Source organism: Athene noctua, chromosome 25 (assembly GCF_965140245.1).
Source record: "Athene noctua chromosome 25, bAthNoc1.hap1.1, whole genome shotgun sequence".
Taxonomy (NCBI): Eukaryota; Metazoa; Chordata; class Aves; order Strigiformes; family Strigidae; genus Athene; species Athene noctua.
In genome coordinates this window covers 3,725,303-3,747,801 of record NC_134061.1, presented here as the reverse complement: position 1 = coordinate 3,747,801, position 22,499 = coordinate 3,725,303, and the positions used below count along the sequence as shown (strand labels likewise).

General features: G+C 57.4%; 1 protein-coding gene across 3 annotated transcripts in view; it reads left to right on the top strand.

The window, feature by feature from the left end:
* KCNH6 (potassium voltage-gated channel subfamily H member 6) overlaps nt 1-22,499 on the top strand; it is a 33,487-nt gene that overhangs the window by 5,437 nt on the left and 5,551 nt on the right. Inside the window, exons 3-10 of one of the 3 annotated variants that reach the window (XM_074926457.1) lie at nt 6,392-6,547; nt 9,348-9,457; nt 11,293-11,605; nt 13,129-13,340; nt 17,847-18,275; nt 19,045-19,444; nt 19,708-19,907; nt 21,834-22,086. In XM_074926457.1, the coding sequence (XP_074782558.1) occupies nt 6,392-6,547; nt 9,348-9,457; nt 11,293-11,605; nt 13,129-13,340; nt 17,847-18,275; nt 19,045-19,444; nt 19,708-19,907; nt 21,834-22,086 (2,073 nt within the window). Of the gene's footprint in view, nt 1-6,391; nt 6,548-9,347; nt 9,458-11,292; nt 11,606-13,128; nt 13,341-16,333; nt 16,520-17,846; nt 18,276-19,044; nt 19,445-19,707; nt 19,908-21,833; nt 22,087-22,499 lie in introns of those variants that run through there. The other 2 variants (XM_074926458.1, XM_074926459.1) reach the window with 2 other exon arrangements.

The following is a 22,499-nucleotide window of genomic DNA, read 5'->3' as shown; positions in this document are numbered from 1 at the left end:
GGGCAGGTGGCTCTGCCCGTGTGCGGGCAGGATGCCGTGTGATGGGGTGATGCATGTCCCTGGGGAAAGCTGTGCTGCTCGGTCCTCTCCCGGACACCCATGCTGTCATTAGCTCATTATAAAAGGAGTCACGGGTGCTGATAGTGACCCCAGCTCTGAACAGCCAAAATGGAGCCAGGAACCAAGTCCCGCTGGGGGAAGATGGGACCAGCCCAGCACGGTTGTCCCTCCCTGCCATGGCAGCCCCAAAAACACCTTGGAAAGAGGGGAGAGCCCGACCGCGGCGCGTGTGGGCTCTAATCCCCTGCTCAAAGCTGGGAGATCAGTGAAAAGTTAATTTCCTTACAAGATGCTGCACAGCTGGGGCTGCCCCAGCCAGGGGGGACATGACGGGATCAGCTCCTGCCAGGGCGAGGAGCAGCCACGGCCACCGGCCCTGGGGACACACTCCAGGGCTGAGCCGAGCCCCCTCCAGCATCCCCTGGGGACAGCACGGAGGGGCTGGCAGGGCTGAGCTGCATCCAGGGTTGGGTCTTTTTCCTCCCCGAGAGTGATGTGCTTTGCAGCGAAGCCCCCAGGGTCCCCGGAGCGGGGCTGGTGGCCGCAGGTGTTGGGCACCACGGTGCTGGCATGGCCCGAGTGGCAGCAGCTGGTAGTGCCCGGGCGCTTCGCCGTTAATCTGCATGAATGGGATGTTTATGAATATGAAAGGGGAGAGGCAGGGCTGAGACAGCCGGAGCAGCTGGCGGAGCAGCCGTCACCTGCAGCCCCAGCCCCTCCATCCCTGTCCCCTTCCCGGGCAGAGCCCATGGCTTGTCCCCTCCAGCAGCTTGTGCCCGTCCCCTGGGGCTGGGGATTAGGGACCAGTTCAGCCCAGCAAACTCGTTACACTGGTGCTGTAAACCGGGATTTCCCCCGGGGGCTCCAGGAGGAGGGGGGGAAGTCACAGAGCAGTTGAGGCACCCGGTGTCACCCAGGATGTCCCCCCCGCATCTCTCCATGCCTGAGCAGCTGTGGGGCGGGCAGGCACAGGTTGCGGGGTGTCACCGCACCCAAAGGGGACAGGAGGACTCATGCGACATGCGCCTGCTGTCCCCAGCCCAGGGCACATCCACGGCACCGCAATCACCCTCCAGCAGCTGCTGCCAGGCAGCCCTGGCTAAGGCAGGCGGGGGTGATCCAGCCAAGGTTTCTCCGTGCAGCTTTATAAACAGCAGCGTGTGACGTGCCCGACGGGCTCGCTGGAAGCAGAAGGGCAAATCCCACCGGCAGCTGCTGGATCCTGGCACCGCTGGGGCTGGGGGCCAGTGCTGGTAGCCCCAGGGAGCCCCATGGGGTGGACAAGTCAGGACGGAGGGACCTCTCGGGTGGCAGAGGAGCAGGGAGGCACGGCCAGCTGACAAAACCCCAACCTCAATTTAAGCTCTTTGCTTGTACAAAACCGTGGGGTTTAAGCCAAGCCGGGGCTGTTTGCTTTGCGTTCCTTTAAGGTTGGACTTGGCAAAGCCAGGCTGTGACCTCAGGAAAGGGACAGACATCATGGCTCCACTCCAGACAGGGACTTATAAACATCCCGCCTCACAATGACAAATGCTCTGGTCCCAGAGACCCCGCGCTGTGGGGCCGATTCTGCCACCCTTGGCACAGCTGTGTCGCAGCTCCGGCCGCTCCTGTTGCCCCAGCTCTGCCCTAGGGACAGCACAATCGGTGTAGAAAGCTGGAAGAGGCAGGTTTTACATCCTCTGCTGCTCCTTGGATGCTTTGTGCTCAGACCAGATGTCCCACAACCAGAGGGACTGGCCCAGAGCATCCCAGCACCTCCAGGGATACTTCACAGGAGGCTTTTTCCTGAAATCCTAGAGCCCCAGATTCACACCCCAAACCCTCCATCCCCATCCTCACTGGCTGTTGCATCCCCAGTGGGAGGTGACCCCGTGTGCCATGGGGACAGGGCCCTTGGGATGGCTGGGCAGCCCTGGGAAACGCTGTCAGAGCTGCAGCTTTGGCCGCACAGCCCCGCGCTAAGCTGGACTAATTCCTGTGGCTGGCAAGGATTTAACAAGGGAAGGACCATGGGCCTGAATGCGGCCACTCGCTTCACTTGGGGTGGAGGTTAAGCTGCATTTTGCCAACCCCTGTATCTACCTGGGACCCCTTTTGGCTCCTGGGGATTGGAGCATCCTCCCACCTGCACCCCAAAACATCCCACTGGGCTTGGAGGCCTCCTTCTCGTGGCCACGATGTCTGTGGGTACCCTCGGTCTCCTGACCCTCCTGGTTTTCCCCCTCCACTGCTGCTTCCAACCATCGAGCTCCCCACTAAGTGCAGAAATTCTCTCTGTGTCACCTCACGGGGGTACCCACTGTTCCCCCACCATTACCTAATAAGGTCATTTTAGGGGTTCAGGGGTTGCTGCAAGAAGCATTTTTGCCAGCCTGGTGTCACAGCAGGTTTCAGTCTCCTGATGCCTCATTTGGGTGTGGGGAGAGGGGCCGGCGCAGACCCTGCGGTGCACATCCCCTCCCAGCACAGGGGGGATGCCAGCCTGGGTGCGGGGGCTCCCCAGCACCCGTCCCTCACCCCAGACCCCAAGGGAGACCCATCTCCCACCAGCTCAGCCCCCACCTCCATCATTTTCCATCCCGCCTCAAGGATTTGCTTTCAGGCCTCCCAGCAATCTGTGTTTCCCTTTGAAGTTTCTACCCAGTCCCAACACTGATTTGTCCCCGGACAGAAGCGAGACTCAGCTCTCCCAAGCATCTCCCTGGGCGTGCCAGCCAGCCCCAGAGCATGGCTCCGTCCCCATCCCTGTCCCCGTCCCCTCCGTGCCCTTCCCAGCCCCTCTTCTCCGCTCCGTTATATAATACCACTATAGATTTAGCCACTCTGCCATGAGACCCTGCAGATTAAATCTCCTGGCCGGGGGGAGGGAAGGACTCGGTAAGAGCTCCGAGGGCAGATTAATAGCTTGCTTTTTTAATATTCATAACAATACTGGTTTGTGTCCGGCTCTTGGAAACCCCCATGTCCTGTTGATTAGTTTAATACTGATGATACCGACAAATGCATTAGCCACCAGCGGCCATGGAGGATAAGAGGGCTGGGGAGGGAGGGCCCCGAGTGATGACATTTTTAATGTTATTAAGTGCTCGCTTTTATGAAGGTCAGAAGACAAGATGGGTTGGAAAGCGCAAACCTCCGAGCGCTCGGCTTGGGGGAGGTGGGCTGGGTGCTGGGAAGATCAAACCCAGCCCAGGGTTTTAGGGAATGAGCTGTTTTTCCCAGCCCGTGCAAACTCATTGCGTTGGGTGTGGGATCCTCCAAACCAGCATCCATGTCACATCCCTCCTGCCAAGCCCTTTCCGCAGCCCCTGGGCTGGGTTTTGCCCCGGCCGGGCACGCAGGCAGCCCCACAGCAGTGGCCACGGAGCACAGGCAGGTTGCGAATGCCCCTGGGGCTCCTCCAAGAGATCATTTGGCGGCTGGATAAAATTAGATGGATGGAGACAGATTAGCTGAACAGCTGAAGGGAAGAGACAGGCAGATGGATGGGGACAGTCGATCGAGGAACGAGGACGGGAGCACAGGGCTGGGGTCCCTCCTGGGGCCAGCTCAGCCCACCGGCACCGCTGCAGGTCTGGGGTGCCTGGTTTTTGGGGGGAAGGATGGGGACGCTCAGCATTTGGCAAAGCCCAGGCTGGCTCGCCACAAGAAAACCAAGTCAAGGCAGAGGGTGTTAGGAGTCTCCCAGCTGTGCCCTCTCCACAGAGCTGGGGAGCACCCCAAATTGCAGAGACCCCAAATCCTGGGGGACTGCCCTGTCTTTGGGCCAGGCTTAAGGGAACCTGCTGCTCCCCAGCCCTGATGCTCCACCATCCCCTTGACGCCGTCCATGCTGTGGGGTGTCGGTCTGAGCCAAGCAGGGCTTGCAGGGCTCTGCCTGGCGGGGCCACTTCTGGGGTGATTCCACTGGTTTTGGAGGGTCCCACACCCAATTAACTTCTGGTCAGCCCTGAATTTGTCAGGCAGTTGGACTAGATGATCATTGTAGGTCCCTTCCAACAGAAATAGTCTACTCTATTTAATTTAAGAAGGGATCAGCATGGGGGCTGGCAGCAGCATCAGCCAGGGCTGCTCAGGCTCAACACCTCCCAGATTTGCAGGATCAAACCAGGCACCAGCTGCCTCCCAAACCCAGCCCCAGCCACCTTCCAGCTGCTCCTTATATCCCTCCAACAGGACGTAACTGGGCCCAGTTTTCAGCTGTTCAGCACTGGCCGTGGGATTAACCCTTTCCATGCCTCGTAGGGCCTGCCACGATCCAGCCCCCAGGAGAACAGCTCAGAGGCCATCCTCTCCCAGCACCGCCGAGGAGCTTAAGAAGGAAAAGTGAAGCAGTGAAAGGGGTGCAGCAAGGCAGAGCATGTGAGCCAGGATCAGGCCACTTGGATCAGGATTCCTGGTCCAGGGGGGAAGCATGGAGCTGCTGGCTGCCCATGCCAATGAACCCTGCTGGGCTGCGGTTCCCCGGGATGATTCAAAATCACCTGCGGGGAAATAAAACCTTCATTTTATAACACACTGAAGGAAAAAGCATCCGGTTGCCATTGGGCATCACACACGCAGATGAGTGGGCACACACGTGCACACCCCCTGCACACACCAATGCCAACATGGGCACTGGCTGAGCCACAGCATCCCGGGGATGGCACCGCATCCTCCCGCCTGGCATGTGCCACCTTAGCATCACACAGGACACCTCCCTCACTTGGCATCACCTAAAGGACACCACTCACCTTTAATATCTCTAAAAATCCTGATGAAGAGAGGGAAAAGGGCTCATTTCTTTCCCTCCCCGCTGGCTCCACACGCGGGCAGCCCGCAGCGTGCCTGTGCGTCCCTTCGAAACAGCTTTATCTGCTGAAAATCCTGCCCCCCACCTCCTCCCCAGCTCACACATTTAAGTGGATTTCCTCTCCCTGTGGTGAACAATGATGAAATAAATAAAGAAAGAAATAATCCTGGCTGCCAGGCCCTTTAAACGGATTTCACCGTATCCGTTTCTTTCCCATTCTTGTGCATGTGTGTGTGTGTCTGTGTATGTGCACGTCCCTGACGTCACGGCAGATTTTGAAGTTGCCCGATGCCGGCCATCTGCTCCTGATTATGGGAGGCCCTGAGCTCCTTAAAATTATATGCAGAAGGGCTGACATCCCCCTCCCGGCCGGAGCTTGGCCACGGCAAGAGTGGGAGAGCACTGGATTGAGCCGGCAGCACATCCCTGACCAATCTGCTAATCCCTGGTAATCAGAGCGCAGGGGAAAGGCAAAATCAGGGATCCACACCCGGCAAAAACTGCTGTGGGAGGAGATTGCTTTGCTCCGTAGCTGGGTACCTGTTGCTCCATCATTTCTAGGAGGGTTGGGGTAGGAGCTCAGGGAGGGGCTCAGGGAGTTTTGCCAGAGAGACTGGGGCAGCAGCTGCAGGTCAGGGGGTCCCGCTCCCACCAGTGCCAAAGCAACAGGAGACAGCCCAAGGAAGGGACCCACAGTGATTATACCTTTGGGTGGGGTCTTTGAAGTATTTGGGGACCCCCCTGTATCCTCCACGTGCTGCTTTCAGAAAGGGCTGCAGGTATTTTAGGGTGCCCCTAATTGCAAACTGGTGCACAAGCAAAGCCACGGGGTCAAGCTGGCATCCAAGAGTCACATCCCCATGGCCTCGTGCCCTGTGGCCAAGTTCAGGGTCCTCCCTGCAGCCCCCCTCACTCCAGGGACACTGAGCCAGTCCTTGTGCCATCCCGTGCCTCAGTTTCCCCATGGCAAGAGTGAGGTGAGGCTGTGCCTGACCACTCCATGCCAGTGCCTTTAGGGGATGTCCTTGGGGGCCATCACACCAGTTCCACCACATCCTGCTGCCCGCGGTCGGGACAGAGCACACAGTTGGGGTCACCCCTACTGCCCACATCCAGGGCACAAAGCGGGCTGAATTCAGTCCCCAAAAACTGTCTGGCAATTGCAGGGCAATTAGCTACGGTGTGATTACAAGCAGAATGCTTAACGAGGTTAAAGCACTACCTGGGACTTTCTGAGTTCTTAATTACCTACTCTTTAATTGCTGCTCTAAAGTACATTAATATAAATGACTGTCTGGGACAAAAAAAAAAAAAAAAAAAAGGCAAGATGCAATCTGTGTGAGCTGGGATGCTGCAGTGATATCACCCTTTCCCAGGGCTCAGATCAGCTTCCAAATCCTCCACTTGCCATCAGCAGGGATTACACCCCTCAAAGTGCTTAAAAAAATACTTTTCTGCCAAAAATGTTTTGTGCTGGCTGGGTGGGCAGGCAGCGCCCCTTGTGCAGTCCCCCCTGAGCCTGTCTCTGCTCGGCAGCCTCGTGTTTCCGCTGCCTGGTGGACGTGGTGCCGGTGAAGAACGAGGACGGCGTCGTCATCATGTTCATCCTCAACTTCGAGGACCTGGCACAGCTCATCGCCAAGAGCGCCAGCAGGAGCCTGCACCAGCGCCTGTCGCAGAGCTGGCGTGGAGGTGGGTGTCACCGGGGGCGGTGGGGACGGCGGGAGGGCAGCGCAGCATCCTCGGGGCTATCCCCACCCCGTGGTTTTCTCGGGAGCCTGTGGGGGCTGGAGGATGCACCGGTGGCAGGGCAGGATCCTGCACCGTGAGGCTGAGCCCCACAGAGTGCCCAGGGGCAGAGGGTTGTGTTTCTGCACACCGCAGCTCTGCACGCTCAGGGGGTTGAACCGGCCAAACACTTACCTGGGTGAAAAAAGGCCATTTGAGCCAGCTGACCCCCCTCACGTGCCCACCAGCCCACACACACCTCCAGAACCCCCAGGAACCTGGGGACAGGGGTGGGGACCAACCCCAGACACAGAAAGTTGCCTTTTTAAGGAGAGGGTGTCTCACTGCGAGCCCCACTGCGCACCCGCTGCCTTGCTGCATCCTTTTCATATTTAACACCGGGAGTTTTTTTCTGGCAGTGCCTCGGGCCTCTCCTGCGTGCCTGCAGCACTGCGTTTGCGGGGCAGGAGGTGCTGGTATGGAACAGGACCTGTGGGCAGGGTCATGGGGAGGGCCAGGGGGCATTTGCTGTCACCAACAGCTTGGCTGTCCTATGGGGACATCACTGAGGGAAATGGCACAAGGATCATTGTGCTGGTGTGGCTCTGCCTCAGCTTTGTGCTGTCTCCTGCTCTCCCAGGCTCATCCTGGGGTTTTGTGAGGCTTTTGGAGGCAGTGGAAAATGCAGATTCCCTTTTTTGGGAAGGCTGGATCAAAGGGAAGCCGTGGTGAGGCTCTCAGGGGGATGTGGATACCCAGGGATGCAGCTGTTGGATCTGACCATGGAAAGGAGAGCTGTAGCTTCTAAATATCCTCCTGCTATATGGCCCTCGGTCACCCATATTTAAATCAGGAAAATAATCCTACATCTACCTTCATGTAAACACTCCCTGGGGATGTGGGTCGCTCTAGGGAGGCTTTGGGCAGGCCTCAAAGCAAAGCTGTGGGGGGCAGCCTGGATCTGTCCCCCCCATGGCACAGGGGGTGGCACAGGGGGACCAGAGCCAGGGCCAGGGCCACATCAGGGACCGATGGGGACACTTCACACCGCCCGTTGTATCAGTACGGTGATTCGAGTTTTAACACATTCACACTGGGTGCATACGTACATCCCACAGCCATTAAGGTGTTTGTGTGCGGAGGAGCTGTGTGCGGTGACGGGTTTTATACATCCTCAGGCCAGACATACGCACACAGGACTGACGGACATATGCGTGTGAATGTATATATAACCTGTGCATGAGTTCTTGTATCTATGAAGTGATGAGATTTATATTTTTTGGTGCGTTGCTTTAGTACCACTTAGCCTCTATGCATGGACTGCTGAGGAAATCCTAAATTCAGCTCTCAGTACATCTCGACATAGGATGCATCCATACCTTATCCCACCCCGAGATGTACCTTTGGCTGCAGAAGGCACCCAGTTAAAAGGGTACCTACTGCTTCCCTGCGCGTTGGCGATTGCGCTGCGCATCCCGAGGAGCGTCGCTCGGGTTTCCCACTCCAGCGCCGGGGAGCGCGGAAGGGCCAGAGCTGCTGGCGCCAGCCCAGATCGGTCTCTCGTGCACGGGTTTTCTGACTCAGTCTTTAATTACACGGCTGCAGGCGCCTGCCTTGCCGGTCCCTGGCTCACTGGTGCGCAGGGAAAGTCGGCTGCTTCGCTTCTTGCAGCTGAAAAGCTGCTGTGGGCAGTGGGGATGGGGTGAGCAGAGGGAGCCTGCGCGGGTGCCCCCACCAGCGGGGGCATTTTTAGGGAGCTGGGCAGGTCAGGAGCCTGCCTGAGCGGTTCGGCGGAGTGTCAGGGCTCGGTGAGGGAAGCAAATCCTGCCACAGCCAAACAGCTCCTCGGTGCGCTGCTTTCTCCCAGAGGACGATGCCTTTGCAGAGCTTGTGTTGCGTCCCATGCACCCCGGGATTTAGGCCACTTTTGGTCCAGTTAGTGAGTACAACTGTTGCTGCTGGGGGTCAGCTGAACCCCAGGGCTGACCCTGGCCCCAGGGCAGCAGGACGTGAGCCTGGCTGCTCACACTGACCCTGTAGTAGCAGTTGGCTGCGGTCTCCAGGGACCAGCTCTAGAAGAGGATGAGTGACTTTGTACTGGGTGTCACAGCATTGGGTCCCATGGTGGGCACTGCGGTTCATCTCCACGTCCCTTCCCCTCCTGAACCACTTTTGCAGCTCCTTGCAGCCGCGGCTGCCCTTGCTCCAGTCCCACTCTCCCATAAGGTGGTCTCCTGGTCCCCCATGATGGCAGCAAAGGACCCCCCTTCTTTGATCTAGCATCCCTCACCTAAAATCCAGAACAAGCCCAGGAACAAAATTGTAGAACTACTTTTTTTAATGCCTTAATAGTTTACCATCTCTTCTGTGTGCTTTTTTTTCCAAGTCCCACCAAGGAGATTTAGAGGCTCGATTTCCTTCAGGTCTAAATCCCTTAAGTGGATTTAACCTCTTTAATTGGCTTAAGGATGATCTGCACCTTTCCCATCTTGTGTCTGCTGTTGTAGGGACTCCCCTCCAGCCCAGCAGTGCTTTCTGCCAGTTCAGGGTCTGTCTTGAGCACACGGTGATGTGATGGCATGGGAATAGCAAGTGTGTTGGAGGAGGAAGGGCCACGCAGCACGTACGTCCCCCATAGCACGTACCCCCCAAAAATTCTCTGTAGCCTCTTCCCCTGCCACCGCCCTGCCCTGTCTCGCTCCAGCCGTCACGTGCAGCTAGGTTACATCTGTCTCTCTTGTGTTTTGTTTTTCTTTTTAACAAGGTCAAGGTAGGAGGTTGAAGTTTAGTCTCCCGTCCCTGCGGCGACTCAAAATCCAGCGGAAATCTCTGCCCACCAGTGAGTTTGATGGAGTAGCCATTGACTATGGAAAGGTAACCGTAGCCTTTGTCTGATATAAGCCCATGCCTCAGGCCAGGTCCCAGCGCTCTTCCTCCGCTCTCCCCATCCTGCTCTCCCTCGGCTGCTGTGGCTCGGGCCATATCCGGCGGTAGGGGCTCTGGTGCTGTGTCAGCACCGAGCACTGGTCCCAGCAAGGGCTGGCGGTGAGCGGCGGTGCTTTGGTGGCATGGGATAGAGCTAGGCAGCACTGCTCTGCGGGGCCAGCCCGGCGTGGCACATGCCGTGGCTTGCGGGGGGAGTGGGAGAGGTGCTGAGCTGGCGGGCACCGCTGCTGAAGCTGGGAGGAAGGTCTGGCTCCGTAGTGCAAGTTGTCCAGGATGGTGGAGCTCCAGGGAGTTGTCCCCACCTTGAGGAGGGGACGTGCTGGTGATGGCAGGAGACTGGAGCAGTTCTGCTCTGAGTAGGGACTGGCAAGGACTTGCAGGCAAACCTCAAAAGGGCATATTTCCCCACGTTTTCCTGGCAGGGGCCAGGCAGTGCAGGCAGCTCTGGCTTCTCAGTCCTCCAGCAAAAGCTGGAGGGTGACACTGTCATTGCTGACATGATGAGGCTGAAAAAAACGTTGGTGAGACCTCTTTAGAGATTGCTGTTCTTGGTGGCTTCTTGACTGTCAGAAGTACTCAAAGTACCTCTGGGCAAAGACGTGTTGTTTTATGAAATTCTGCAGCTCGAGGCACAGGGCTGTGGGCAGGAGGCTTTTGCTCTGCTAACACATCCCCAGGCGCCAGGTTCTCGCTGTGCTGGGTGTATCGAGACAGCCTGGATAAAGCTGCTTCCCAAAACTACAGGTGTGATGAGGTGAAAGGTGCCTGTCTTCACAGAGGTTGTGCTTACGGCAAGTTGAAGACGTGTAGCATTATCAGATGCTCTGAGTATGTTGCTCCTACGAACACCAGCTAAAGGCTCTGGGTAGCCCCAGGTTGAAGCTGCATGTGCACTGCAGTGTTTCATGTGTGCACACATGGAAGATGTGCATTGAGGACAACCTGATGATCCACTGCTTTAGTGGAGCTTAGTCAAGTGGGAGCAGCCCAACAGATGCAGGGGCAGCCAGAGCCAGACCCTCCGTGCACCCTAAAACCTGAAAAAAGGTCCTTAGGGATGGTGAGAAGTGCCACAGTCCCTCCCATAAGTACGACTGGAATGGGCGTAGAGCCATACATAGGTTTCTGCTCCAGAAGGTGGTTGCTTTGTGTATCCCATTGCAGAAGTTGTTAAAGGCTGGAAACTCTTTAGGCCTCCAGGGAAAAAGGTTTAGCAATGGCTCAGGGTTGCTGTAGGAGAAGGAGCACGTGTGGCTGAATTTACAAGCCCAGCAGCTCCTCCAGTGCTTCCTGGTGCAGAGCACATCCTCTCCCATAGATACCAGCACAGACCCAGGGCACCAACCCTCGGTGGTGGCCTGAGCTCTTGCAGCAGGCAAGGGAAGGGGAGGCCCAGCGGTGGGACGTAGGGCCACCTCAGAAAAGTGCACGGCAAAGCAGGTACTTCAGGCAAGCCTATTCATAGGGTCTCCTCTTCTCTTCTTGCTCTGGCCTGCTTCTCAGCTGCGCAGCATCGCCTTGCAAACCACCCTGCGGCCACCCAGCCTCCGGTAGGAGCTGGTGGGAGGGAGGAGCTGCCAAGTCCCCGAGGACTCGGTCGCCCCACCACAAAGCAGGTCCTGGTCCCAGTTGGAGGTGACCTCAGGAACCACAGCGCTTCCCAGCCCTCTGCCCCTCCTCTTACCTCCCCCAGCTCCCCCTCCTTACTCCCCAGCACGCGAGGACTCCTTCTAATAAAACGCTTTCTCCTGGCTGTCTTAAAGCCTGGTGGTGACTCCCTGATTTTGAGGGACTTGAAGACATCGCCCAAGGAGAACTGTGTGCAGTCAGAGACCGAATCCCTCCTGGAAAAGGAGCGGAGGCCGAACCTGGAGGCTGACCCCACCCTACAACACTCGTCCCCGAAACAAGAGCCTCCCTTGCTGGGCCCACGAGGGTCGTACTCTGCGTGGGGTTTCTTTCGGTCTCGCCCTGGGGGCAGCTTCCACAGCCTCCGCAGGGTCTCCTCCTTGGACAACTTTGAGGCTGCGAGGTCTGAGTTCCAGAGAAAATTCAGGGAAAGGAGGGCAAACTCAGGTAGGGGAAAAACCCCGGAGTTGTCGGTCCTACTGCGGGAGCCACGGTCCTGGGCGATGGTCCCGGCACATCTTGGGGGGGGAGGTCTCTTACCCTGTATTGCTTTTCCCTCTGCAAACTGGAGATAAGCTGGGGTCTTCTCCCCAAAACCCGCTGGTCTCCATGTGATTCCCTGCGTCGGCAGGTCCTGCTCTTTGGGTAGAGCCATCCATGGTGTTGTGTGTGAGACGTGAGACTACGTGAGGTTGTGTTTGGCTGCCCCACATGAGGGGCATCCCGCTGCCGTCCCACCTCCCTGGGAGGGAGGGCAGGGGTCTGCAGGCATGTGCAATGTGAGCTGTGTCCATGCATTGCAGGTGCATGAGACACTGGCCAGGCCACTCTGTAGGGCTGGAGGAAATGTACCTCCACGACAGTGTCCATGTCCAGACCTTGTTCTCGTGAGATAGATGATGACAAATAAGATGGAGGTCAGGCAAGAGAAGCCTCAGTAATTGGGGATGGGCAGAGATCAGTCTGTGGTGTCTGGCTTGAGAAAACAGGGTAGGGGATCATGATCCTCAAATAGTCACAGTTTATGGCCCCTTGGGAGGGGACATGATGTAGGGGAAGGGGGTTGAGTGGGGAGGAGAAGGGTGGCAGCAGGATGGCTGGTGCTAACTGAGACCCTTCACAATGTCTTCAGACACCTCCTGCCCGTGCCATCTCTTGGGTCAATGTCAGAGTGCAAGGGATGGAACTGAAAATAAAACGCTGCCCTGCCCGAAGGAGATAGAGGGGTTGGGACACACTGGTTACAGTGCTTGGGGGTGTGGGTACATGCTCCCTCCATGACTACACATTGCCACAAGCAAGACCATGAGCAGACCACCTCTGGGGCTTCTTCCCTGGTCCTGCACTGGGTCACCCAGAGAAGCAGGTCCCTGGGGAAAACTGCTGGGATCCAGCCCCACTACAGCTCTTCTTCAAGAGAAAGCTCTGACCTCCCTAGCTGGAGTCTGGGGGTGGAGGATACATCTGGGTAGGGACATCATCCAGCTCCTGGCTCAATTTGGTGGCCAAAAACCAAGACAGCAGCTCAGGAGCTGTTGTTCAGGCTGAAGCATTCAAGGGTGGAGGAGCATCACCTCCTCCTTTGTCTGCTTCCATGCCAATTTTGGCATCCCTCCCTGGTGGGTCTCATTGGGGCTGGGCCCCAACCCACCACGTTCTTCAGGGGTAGCAAGGGATATTGGGCGCCTCTGCATTTTGGCAGCTGGTCTGAGCCCCCTGAAGGAGGTTTAATGGTTTAATGGGTGATGTGTCTGAAAAGCAGCCCCCTCTCAGGCATCTCGGGTTGGGCATCCCATGTCAGGAGCCACCCTGAAGTAGCCAAACTTTTATGGCCAGGCAGATATTGGTACCTTCTGGTGGCACCTTGGGGCGATTCTCAGCTCCTGGATGGCCTGCACTGAGACCAGGGCTCCGCGGATTGGCTCCTGCTGATACCATCCTCCTCAACGCTCCTCTCCATCCTCTTTCAGAGGCTTCCCACGTCAAACCCAACCCCCCGAACTCCACCTCGGACTCGGACCTCATGAAATACCGAACCATCAGCCAGATCCCCCAGTTCACGCTCAACTTCGTGGAGTTCAACCTGGAGAAGCACCGCTCAGGCTCCACCACGGAGATTGAGATAATTGCTCCCCACAAGGTGATGGAGCGTACCCAGAATGTCACCGAGAAGGTCACACAGGTATGTGGGCAGTGGGATGCCCCCAAGGCAGCGGTGGGGTGGTGGTGCTGCTGCTGGGGTACGGTAACAGCCATTCCTGTGGCTTTTGGAGGAGAGGAGCAGAGAGGGCAGTGATACCTGGAGATTCCATCCTAGGAAATGCCAGTATCCCTGTGCTTGATTTTTATTTCTTCCTCTGAATATTTGAAATGCTCTTTTTTCTCCCCTAAATCAGTATTTCTGGTAATTTTTGGCCAGGGAAACACAGGCATTAACTGCTCATGGGGTGATGGTGGTCTTGAAGGGTCCATGTTTGTGTGTGCATGTGGCTTCATTTCTGGGGGAGGGTCTGGCCACCGTTTCCTGCCCCTCAACTCCAGGGATGGAGCCCCTGGGGTAACGCTGGCCCCGAGGTGCTCAGGAAGGGACCCCACGCCAGGAGAACGGGTGGCCATGCCGAGGGCCACAGGATCCCCTGGGAGACAGCAGGTGGCACTGCACTGTCACCAACATGGGTGGCACTGCCCCGTCACTGCAGGGGACACTTGTGGCAGTGCATTGTCACCGAAAGGGACACTCGTGGCACTGTACTGTCACCGTAGGGGACACATGGATGTCAGCGTGTGAGAAAGGTGCTGTTGTATCCTGCAGTCCCAAGTAGGGAGCTCTTACCAGTGGGGAAACTGAGGCACGGGAGAGCCACGATGCACAAAATACTTCTAAGGGCACCTCCCACCATCGTCAGCAGCAGCAGAGGGCCAATTTAATGAAAATGCTGCCATCTGACCCCAGAAAGCCTCCAGCCTTGACAGTTTTCTCCATCAGAGCAGGGTGCTCTGCGGGATTTTTCTCCTGTCTCAGTGCTGGCAAAACTTTACCCTCACAGTCCCCGTGCATGCGGATGGGCTCCCCACTCCCCATGGCACGGGGCAGTTTTTTAGGCTTGTTGTGCCCCTGGCTTGTTCCCTTCATCCCAAAGCCCACTTAGTCCCTCTGATCTGGGGGTGACCGCAGCGACTGGGGATCAGCCCCTGAACATCCCAGTGGGATGGCGAGCAGCCTCCACGCCCCTGTCCCCATCACAGGGGACACCCACAAACCGGGGACCACTGCTGCATGCTGGGGTGACGCCAGCTGCTTGATGTGGGGTCATTAGCTAGCTGTGGGGTGATGGGATCAGAACTGACCAGTGGTGGCTGCAGGGCCCTGTCGTGCAGCCATGCAGCACCCACAAAGGTCGATCTTCCCTTTGCCTTAAATCTCCAGACAGGATGGGATGGGGATGGAATGGGGATGGGATGGGATGGGATGGGATGGGATGGGATGGGATGGGATGGGATGGGATAGCCCTCTCCTCCCCACTGCATCTCCCCATGGCCTCAGGGAACCCGGGCGTCCTGCCAGTCCTCACCCCGACGTTCCCCATGCCTCCCATCAAGCCATGGCTCCCTGCTCCTAGGCGATAAATAATTCACGGGTGAGGCAGAGACAGCGGTGAGACACTGCTAACGGCATCTAAAAATACCAGCTGGCGAGCAGGGAGAGGCAGACATAGGCTGCTCAGGGTGGTCTGGCCCCACAGCGAGCAGGCAGGGAGGGCAGGTCACAAGTGCAATGAATGTGCCAGGCTCAGCCTGCCAGGGCTGCGGCTCCAGGACATGGCTGGAGGCACGTGGGGACACTGTGTGGTCGGTGCCACCAGGCTGGGGTCCTATCTTGCAGGTGACACCTCTCCCAGTTCCCCTGAACTGCCCCACGGGCAGTGGGTGGTGGTGGAGCTGGGCAGGAGGGTGCTGGGGACAGGGATGAGGGGGCTGAGTTGTGTCAGGATCTGTGCTGGGAGGGACACTGGGTTGGTGCCTGCCTGCAGCCAGCACCGTAGGCCTGATCCTGCCCACTCCCTTTTGCTTGAGGGTCTCCTGGTGACCCTGGCATGGGCCTCCTCTGCAGCTTAGTGTCCCCCTCCTCATCCCCATCCCCAGCTTGGGGGAAGAGGAAGGCACATAGCTGCTGGACCCCACAGGGCCCAAGCAATGGTCTGGGTTAGCCAGAGCGGTGAGAGTCTCTCCCTGTCACCCACAGCCTGCACACACCCTGCTGCCTCCTCCCTCCCTCCTCCTCCTCCTGCCTGTGGCTGTCTCTGTCCCTTGCTTGCTGCCCTGCACCCAGCACCCAGGACCCCACTGCCATCACCCCGCACCCCATTGCTAGCACCCCACACCATGAGCCTGCGGCTGCAGCTGAAGCCAGTAAGTGCGAGGGGAAGGGGAAGAGGGAAGGGGCACCCAGTGGGATCTCCACGGGGGGCAGCCAGCACTGCCACCAGCAGAGACTCCCAGGGCCACTGAGGCCACCCAGGGGTGCCACCCACAGCCCTCCCCATCCCCAGGGACAGAGAGGGACAAGGCTGCAGCTGCTCCCATGCTCTGCATTGGTTTGGATGATCTTTTGGAGGTTCTTTTCCCTTCTCTGCCTCAAATCTTTCGAGTTGTGGGGGTTTTTATTAATTCCTGCCTGGAAAACAACAGGGCTTGACCTGCTTCTGTCACAATAGCCAGGTGCTAGGAGCAGGGATGAGGGGCAGGACAGGCATCCCAGCATGGGGATCAGCATTTCAGGGCCTGAATTCACAACTGGCCCCACAAAACTGCCTCTGGCCAGGCAGGACAGGGGGATTTGGCTGCTGAGGGTGGGACCGTTGCTGTTTTTCCCAGACACAAGGCGTAGGAGCCCATCTCAGGTCTGCTGGGCACGTCTTAGCTTTGGGACCAAGCATTTTACCGGTGTTGCCTTGTCCCCTTCCCTGCCAGCCCCGCGGGAGCTGGTCCCCAAGCCCAGCCGGTGCCTCATTCCCTTCCGCAACGATTGTGTTTGGGTCATTTTTTCCAATCCCTCCCCTCTCCATCCACCAGCGACGTCGGCAGCTCCTGCTGCCCCATTGGCGCTTTCGTCCCCACGGGGGCCCCAGCATTGATTAGGTTTGATTAATCCACACGGGGCTCCCGAATGCCCTTCGCAGCCACATGTCCCCCACCCGCCCAGCTGAGTGCATGCGTGCCTGCATGGGCGATGCCACGGCCCCGGTGCTGCGTCCGCCGTGCCGGTCGCTGCCGGGGCGTGCGGGGTTGGGGGCCCCCATGGTGGACACCCGGACTTCGAGGGTCAGCTGCCGCCTGGGGCGCCGGGCAAGCTGCAGGCAGGTAGGAGCAGGGGACACCCCCAGGGCGCGGGATCCATCAATGTCCTGGGGCTGCTCGTGGCGGGGCGCTGGGCACGCTCTGGGTTGCAGCACCAGGAGCCCTTGGGAAGCCCTTGAACCCTTGAACAAGATGGGTGTCAGTGCAGGAAGGATCAGGCCCTTCTTCCAGATCTGTTGCCAGAGGCATGGTGGTGTCCACCACCATGGCCTCGGGGCATGTGGAGCCTCCTCCCTCCTCTCCTTCACAGCTCAGCAGAAAGCACCCTTTTAGCTGGGGGCTGGGTGCCAGAAGAGAACATTGAAGGGCCCCTCGCCCTCCCTCGCAGGTGGCACTGGTGGCTGGCATCGCAAGGACACGAAGGGGACAACAGAGCAGCAGAGGCAGGGAGGGAGGAACCGGCTGTCCCCAGCTCCAAAGAAGCCCCTTCATGCCACCGTCTCACAGCACCCAAAGCAGGACAGCCCCAGCCCTCCCGGTCCCCAGCACCTTGCATTGTGTCCCCAGGGTGGCTTCAGAGCCCATCAGGAGCCGGTGGTGGTCCTGGAGGGGGGAGCTGGGACAGGTCTGGGACATGTGGGGACTCACGGGTGCCATAGGACCACGTCCCCATGAGGGCAGACAGACCTGGGGACACATGACAATATGGGAGGGTGCCTGCACGCATGGGGTGGTGTTTGCATGTTGGTTTGCATGTTGGTTTGCATGTTGGTTTGCATCCCTGCGGATGCTCTGATGGGAAATGGGCATTGCCCGAGGCCAGGCTTTGCTGTGGATGGTCCAAGCTGTCCCCTTGGCTATAGAGGACGTCTGCGCCAGAGGGACATCAAGGGGAAGGTCGCTGCTGGGGCTGAGACAGGCACCGTGCAAGGCTTGCAGATGACTAATGTGTTATCACCTTCGGGGCCAAGCCATGGCACAGCCGTGGGACTGCATGGCCAAGCTGCCCAGTCCCCGAGCCCTGTGCCAGGGACACCCAGCAGCTCCCAGGCTGGTGGCACGGAGCTGAGGGCAGAAGGAGGCACTTCCCTCTCTGCTGGCATGGGAGGGTCTGAACGGCATAAAGCAGGCAAGCAGCTGTGCCAAGCGTGCTCTGGCCATCAGAGACAGATGAGGAGCTGGGCAGACCTTGGTGTCAGCCATAGTGGGCATCTCACCTTGTGGCCTCCTGGACAAACACATACAAAGGCAGCGAAGGTGAAGAGGGTGTAGGAAACCCATTGCATGGTCCTCACTGCCCTACCAGCACGTGGGAAACCCTTACCTGGCTCCTGGCCTTATCCAACCTCTCTCCTGGTCTCCTGTCCTTCTCATACCCATCTCCTGCCAGGTGCTGTCCCTGGGTGCTGATGTCCTTCCTGAGTACAAGCTGCAGGCGCCCCGCATCCACCGATGGACCATCCTGCACTATAGTCCCTTCAAGGCTGTGTGGGACTGGCTTATCCTTTTGCTGGTCATCTACACGGCTGTCTTCACCCCCTACTCAGCTGCCTTCTTGCTCAACGAGGAGCAGGTGGAGGAGAAGCACTGGGACTGCAGCTACTCCTGTGACCCACTCAACATCATTGACCTCATCGTGGACATCATGTTCATCGTGGACATTATCATCAACTTCCGTACCACCTATGTCAACATCAACGACGAGGTGGTGAGCCACCCTGGCAAGATCGCCATCCACTACTTCAAGGGATGGTTCCTCATTGACATGGTCGCTGCCATCCCCTTTGACCTGCTCATCTATCGCTCCGGCTCTGATGAGGTACAGGCAGGGCCTGGATGTCCATCAGGATAGGAGGGGTCTCATGGATGGGTAGGGAGAGATGACTAGGAGAGAAAGAGAGATAGTGATGGCTTGATGTAAGCAGTGGATGGCTAGATCTGCAAGGAGAGGGGTGGTTGGTCAAAGGGATGGACAAGGATGTCATCATAGGTTTTTATTAAGCAGCTGGAACCTGCGACTTTATTTAGTAGGGTCAGACAGCCACACAGACCCCACTGTAAGTGCTAAGATGGAAAGTAAGTCTCATTGGACCCTCTACCCTTGCTGGGGCTGACCCAGCAGAGCAGGATGGGAGCTTGGTTTAGGGACCAGCCTCACATGCCAGAGAGGCCAAATTTGGGGTCACATTGACAGCCAGACTCAAAATGTTGGTAATGGGATGGCCCTGTGGTTACTGTGCTACCTGGAGGCCCCACCTCAGCTGAGAGCCTGTGGGGTGGCATGAAAGGCAGCTGTTGGCAAGGTGAGAACCCATCAGGAAACATGGGCTTGGCCTTGGCTCCTCTCACTTGCTGAACTGTAATCCCAGAGCTTGTGGCCTTTATGGTCAGCAGAGGGGAACTGCCCTTTCCATGCCATAATTCATCTAACCTATTTCAGATGTCACCTCCAGGAGAAGGTGATTCATGCTCTAGAAATGCATTTTTATCCTTCAGAGGGAGCACGGCTAGGCTGGAGACATGGAGACATGCCTCTGGCTAGATTTATCCTTTACTTGTCCCTGAGGTTTCTCACCTCTCCCCTGCAGACCACCACCCTCATTGGCCTCCTGAAGACCGCCCGGTTGCTGCGCCTGGTCCGCGTGGCCCGCAAGCTGGACCGCTACTCCGAGTATGGAGCAGCCGTGCTCTTCCTGCTCATGTGCACCTTTGCCCTCATCGCCCACTGGCTGGCCTGCATCTGGTACGCCATCGGCAACGTGGAGCGGCCCTACATGGAGCACAAGATTGGCTGGCTGGACAACCTGGGTGACCAGATCGGCAAGCGGTACAATGACAGCGACCTCTCCTCCGGCCCGTCCATCAAGGATAAATACGTCACTGCTCTCTACTTCACCTTCAGCAGCCTCACCAGTGTGGGGTTCGGCAACGTCTCACCTAACACCAACTCTGAGAAGATCTTCTCCATCTGTGTCATGCTGATTGGCTGTGAGTGCCTGTGTGTGTCCTGCTGTCCCCATCCCTGCTTTGGAGGTTGGAGGGGCTGCTCTGGGGAGGAACGGGGAGAGCCTATGCCTCTTCTGCACAAACAAATGGATGGAGTGATAGATAGAAATATGGGTTTCAGGTCCCACTGGTTTCAAGTCCCACTGGTTTCAGATCCATGGTAGATATGGGGTTTGGCAATCTTCTGGTTCCAGGTCCGATGTAGTTGGACATGCACCTCCCCATGTCCTGCCCTCTCGTTGCAGCTCTGATGTACGCTAGCATCTTCGGCAATGTCTCTGCTATCATTCAGCGCCTGTACTCGGGCACAGCCCGCTATCACACGCAGATGCTGCGGGTCAAGGAGTTCATCCGCTTCCACCAGATCCCCAACCCCCTGCGCCAGCGCCTGGAGGAGTATTTCCAGCACGCCTGGTCCTACACCAATGGCATTGACATGAATGCGGTGAGTACAAGGCACAGAGTCTCCACGTCCTCATGGCACCTTGTCCTGAATGACCCAGAATCTGGCTCTGGGTCCACCCAAACATTTCCATCCTTTTGACCAGAGTAGAGAGGAAGCAGGAGAAGACATGGGAGGCTGGAGACAGAGTCTGTCTGACCATCTGCCTCCTGCATCTCCCTTCCTCCTTCTCCCCCTCTGTCTGTCCGTCCCTCCACATCTACCCAGAGGTTTTCTGGGGCCATGAGGACATTTCTTGGCCAGAGTGCGGGTTTGGTGCTGGCACACTGGTGAGGAGCTGAGTCTCCATCGGTGCTGAACACTTTCAGGCTGGTGTCTGTTGGTGTCACAGAGCTGCGGAGCAGGTATCGATCCAGCTCCTCTCCACACTGCTGGTTGCTAAGCAAAGTGCATCCTGCTCTCGGCAGCAGGGAAAGGAGGACATTTAAATAAACCTCGATCCATTTTAATTAGAGCCCAGAGAGGTGGCTGTTTGTTAGCAAAGGGGGGATCAATAGTGGAGCCACACTGGAGAGGCACCATGTCTCCGAGCCTGGCAGGGAGGCTTGTGCTGATGGCGCCGGGACATGGAGTGAGGAGGGGGCTCAGCCAAGGAGTCCCAGACTGGGGCCGGGGTGGCAGGACTCAGCTCACAGTCACAGGGTTCAGTGCATAAATGTGCTGGTTCGGCCAGCTGCAAGGCAGAGAGAGGAATGAGAAAGGACAAGGCAATGAGGGACATGGGACCTGGTACTCCCTGTCTCTTGGCCCTAGGCAAGTTGTTAGCCTGCTCATTCACAGTTCATGTTCCCTTTTTGCCTAAGACTTCATCCTCCTCCACCCCTGAGCACCATCAGGACACAAATTTGCATGAATTCTATCTCTCCATCTTCAGTTGGTGCTGCCACATTAAACAACGGCAGCATTTGGGGGTTTGCTCCTGGGAGAGCTTCAGGCTAAACCTCTCCCATGGAGGAGACACCCTGGGCTGGACATCGGTGGCAATAACTAGAAGCAAAGCTGTGGCCCGCTACCAAGCACAGGTTTTCCTGGCTTAGTGCAAACCCAGGTCACAAATCCCCTGTGACAAGCTGAGCTTGCAGCTTGGACGTGCCACCGCTCACACCAATTCCTGCTGGATGCTGCTGAGACGCAAATGTGATCCAATCAATCATCCCACAGCCCGATCAGTTTGTCCACCCCTGATTTCCCAGTAGGGAAACTAAGGCACTGCTGCCAGCCTGTGAGATCATGATGGAGCCAGGAACGAGACATGCTTACCAGCCCCAGCCTGGCTGTCCCAGATTTGGCCACCAGTGGGATGTAAGCAGAGAGGAGAGCAAGGGGCACCCCAGGGCCATATGCTGCTCTCCAAAAAAAACCCAAACCCAGGTGGACTTTGTCGTGGCACCATGAGTCACTGATGGCAGCAGCTTTCTCTGTATTGCGAGTTTTACCTTGATTTCACCTTCAGACTTAGCTTTTGTTCAATATGAGGTATTTGCCACGGGTATATTTAGCTGTTGCTGCACACAACTGGCCCGTGCTGCTTCTTGGCATTCAGGCAGGTGCTGTTTAATTAGGACAGCACCTCGTTACCAGTTTGTGATCTCATTCAGCTAAGATTAGTGGGCGTAAAGATGAAAAGGGGAATATGCCACCAGTGAGTATAAATAGATTGATCTGGTTATTATTATTTATTGCTTGGGAGTGCTCCCATCCCCAGCCATGTGCAGTACAAGGCAGGGACAGGCAGGCAGGCATCCACCAAGGGAAGATCAGATGTCCCCAGCTTCGGCTTTCTGGGCTCGGGGGCTCCCCATTTGGCTCCGCCGTGTCACGCTGCTTGTCACACTGCCTCCCGGGGCTGCCATGGCTGTCTTTCCCAGGGATGGTGTTGTAACAGCATCTCTCCCTCGCTCTTTGCAGGTGCTGAAGGGCTTCCCTGACTGCCTGCAGGCAGACATCTGCCTCCACCTCAACCGCACGCTGCTCCAGAACTGCAAGGCTTTCCGAGGAGCCAGCAAAGGCTGCCTGCGTGCCCTGGCCATGAAGTTCAAGACAACTCATGCACCGCCCGGAGACACCCTGGTGCACTACGGAGATGTCCTCACCACACTCTACTTCATCTCCCGGGGCTCCATTGAGATCCTCCGGGAAGACATTGTGGTGGCCATCTTAGGTGGAAAAGTCCTTCCTTCTGGGAGGGCAAGGGGTGATGGACAAGGGGAAAAGGGTGATGGGTGATAGGCGATGAGAAGTGGACAAAGGGTGGCAGGTGAGGGGCGAAGGATGTCTCCATGTCCCGGAGAAGGAAAGGCTATTCCTCAACATCTGGCTGGTCACCACACCAGTGGACAGGGAGCGGAGGATCCCAGTAGATGTCAGGGAGAGGCCATGAAGGAGTGAGGAGAGTCAGGCATGGTTCAGCAGTCCCCAGCCATCACTGATGACAACACTACCCTAGCTTGGTCTCCCCATCAGTGATGGCTTTCACAGTGTAATAATCCCCAGCGCCCACAATCAGGGTTGGGATTGCTGGGCATCCCCTTGTCCATAAGCCCCAAAGTGAGGTCTGCTGGTCCAGTACCTCTG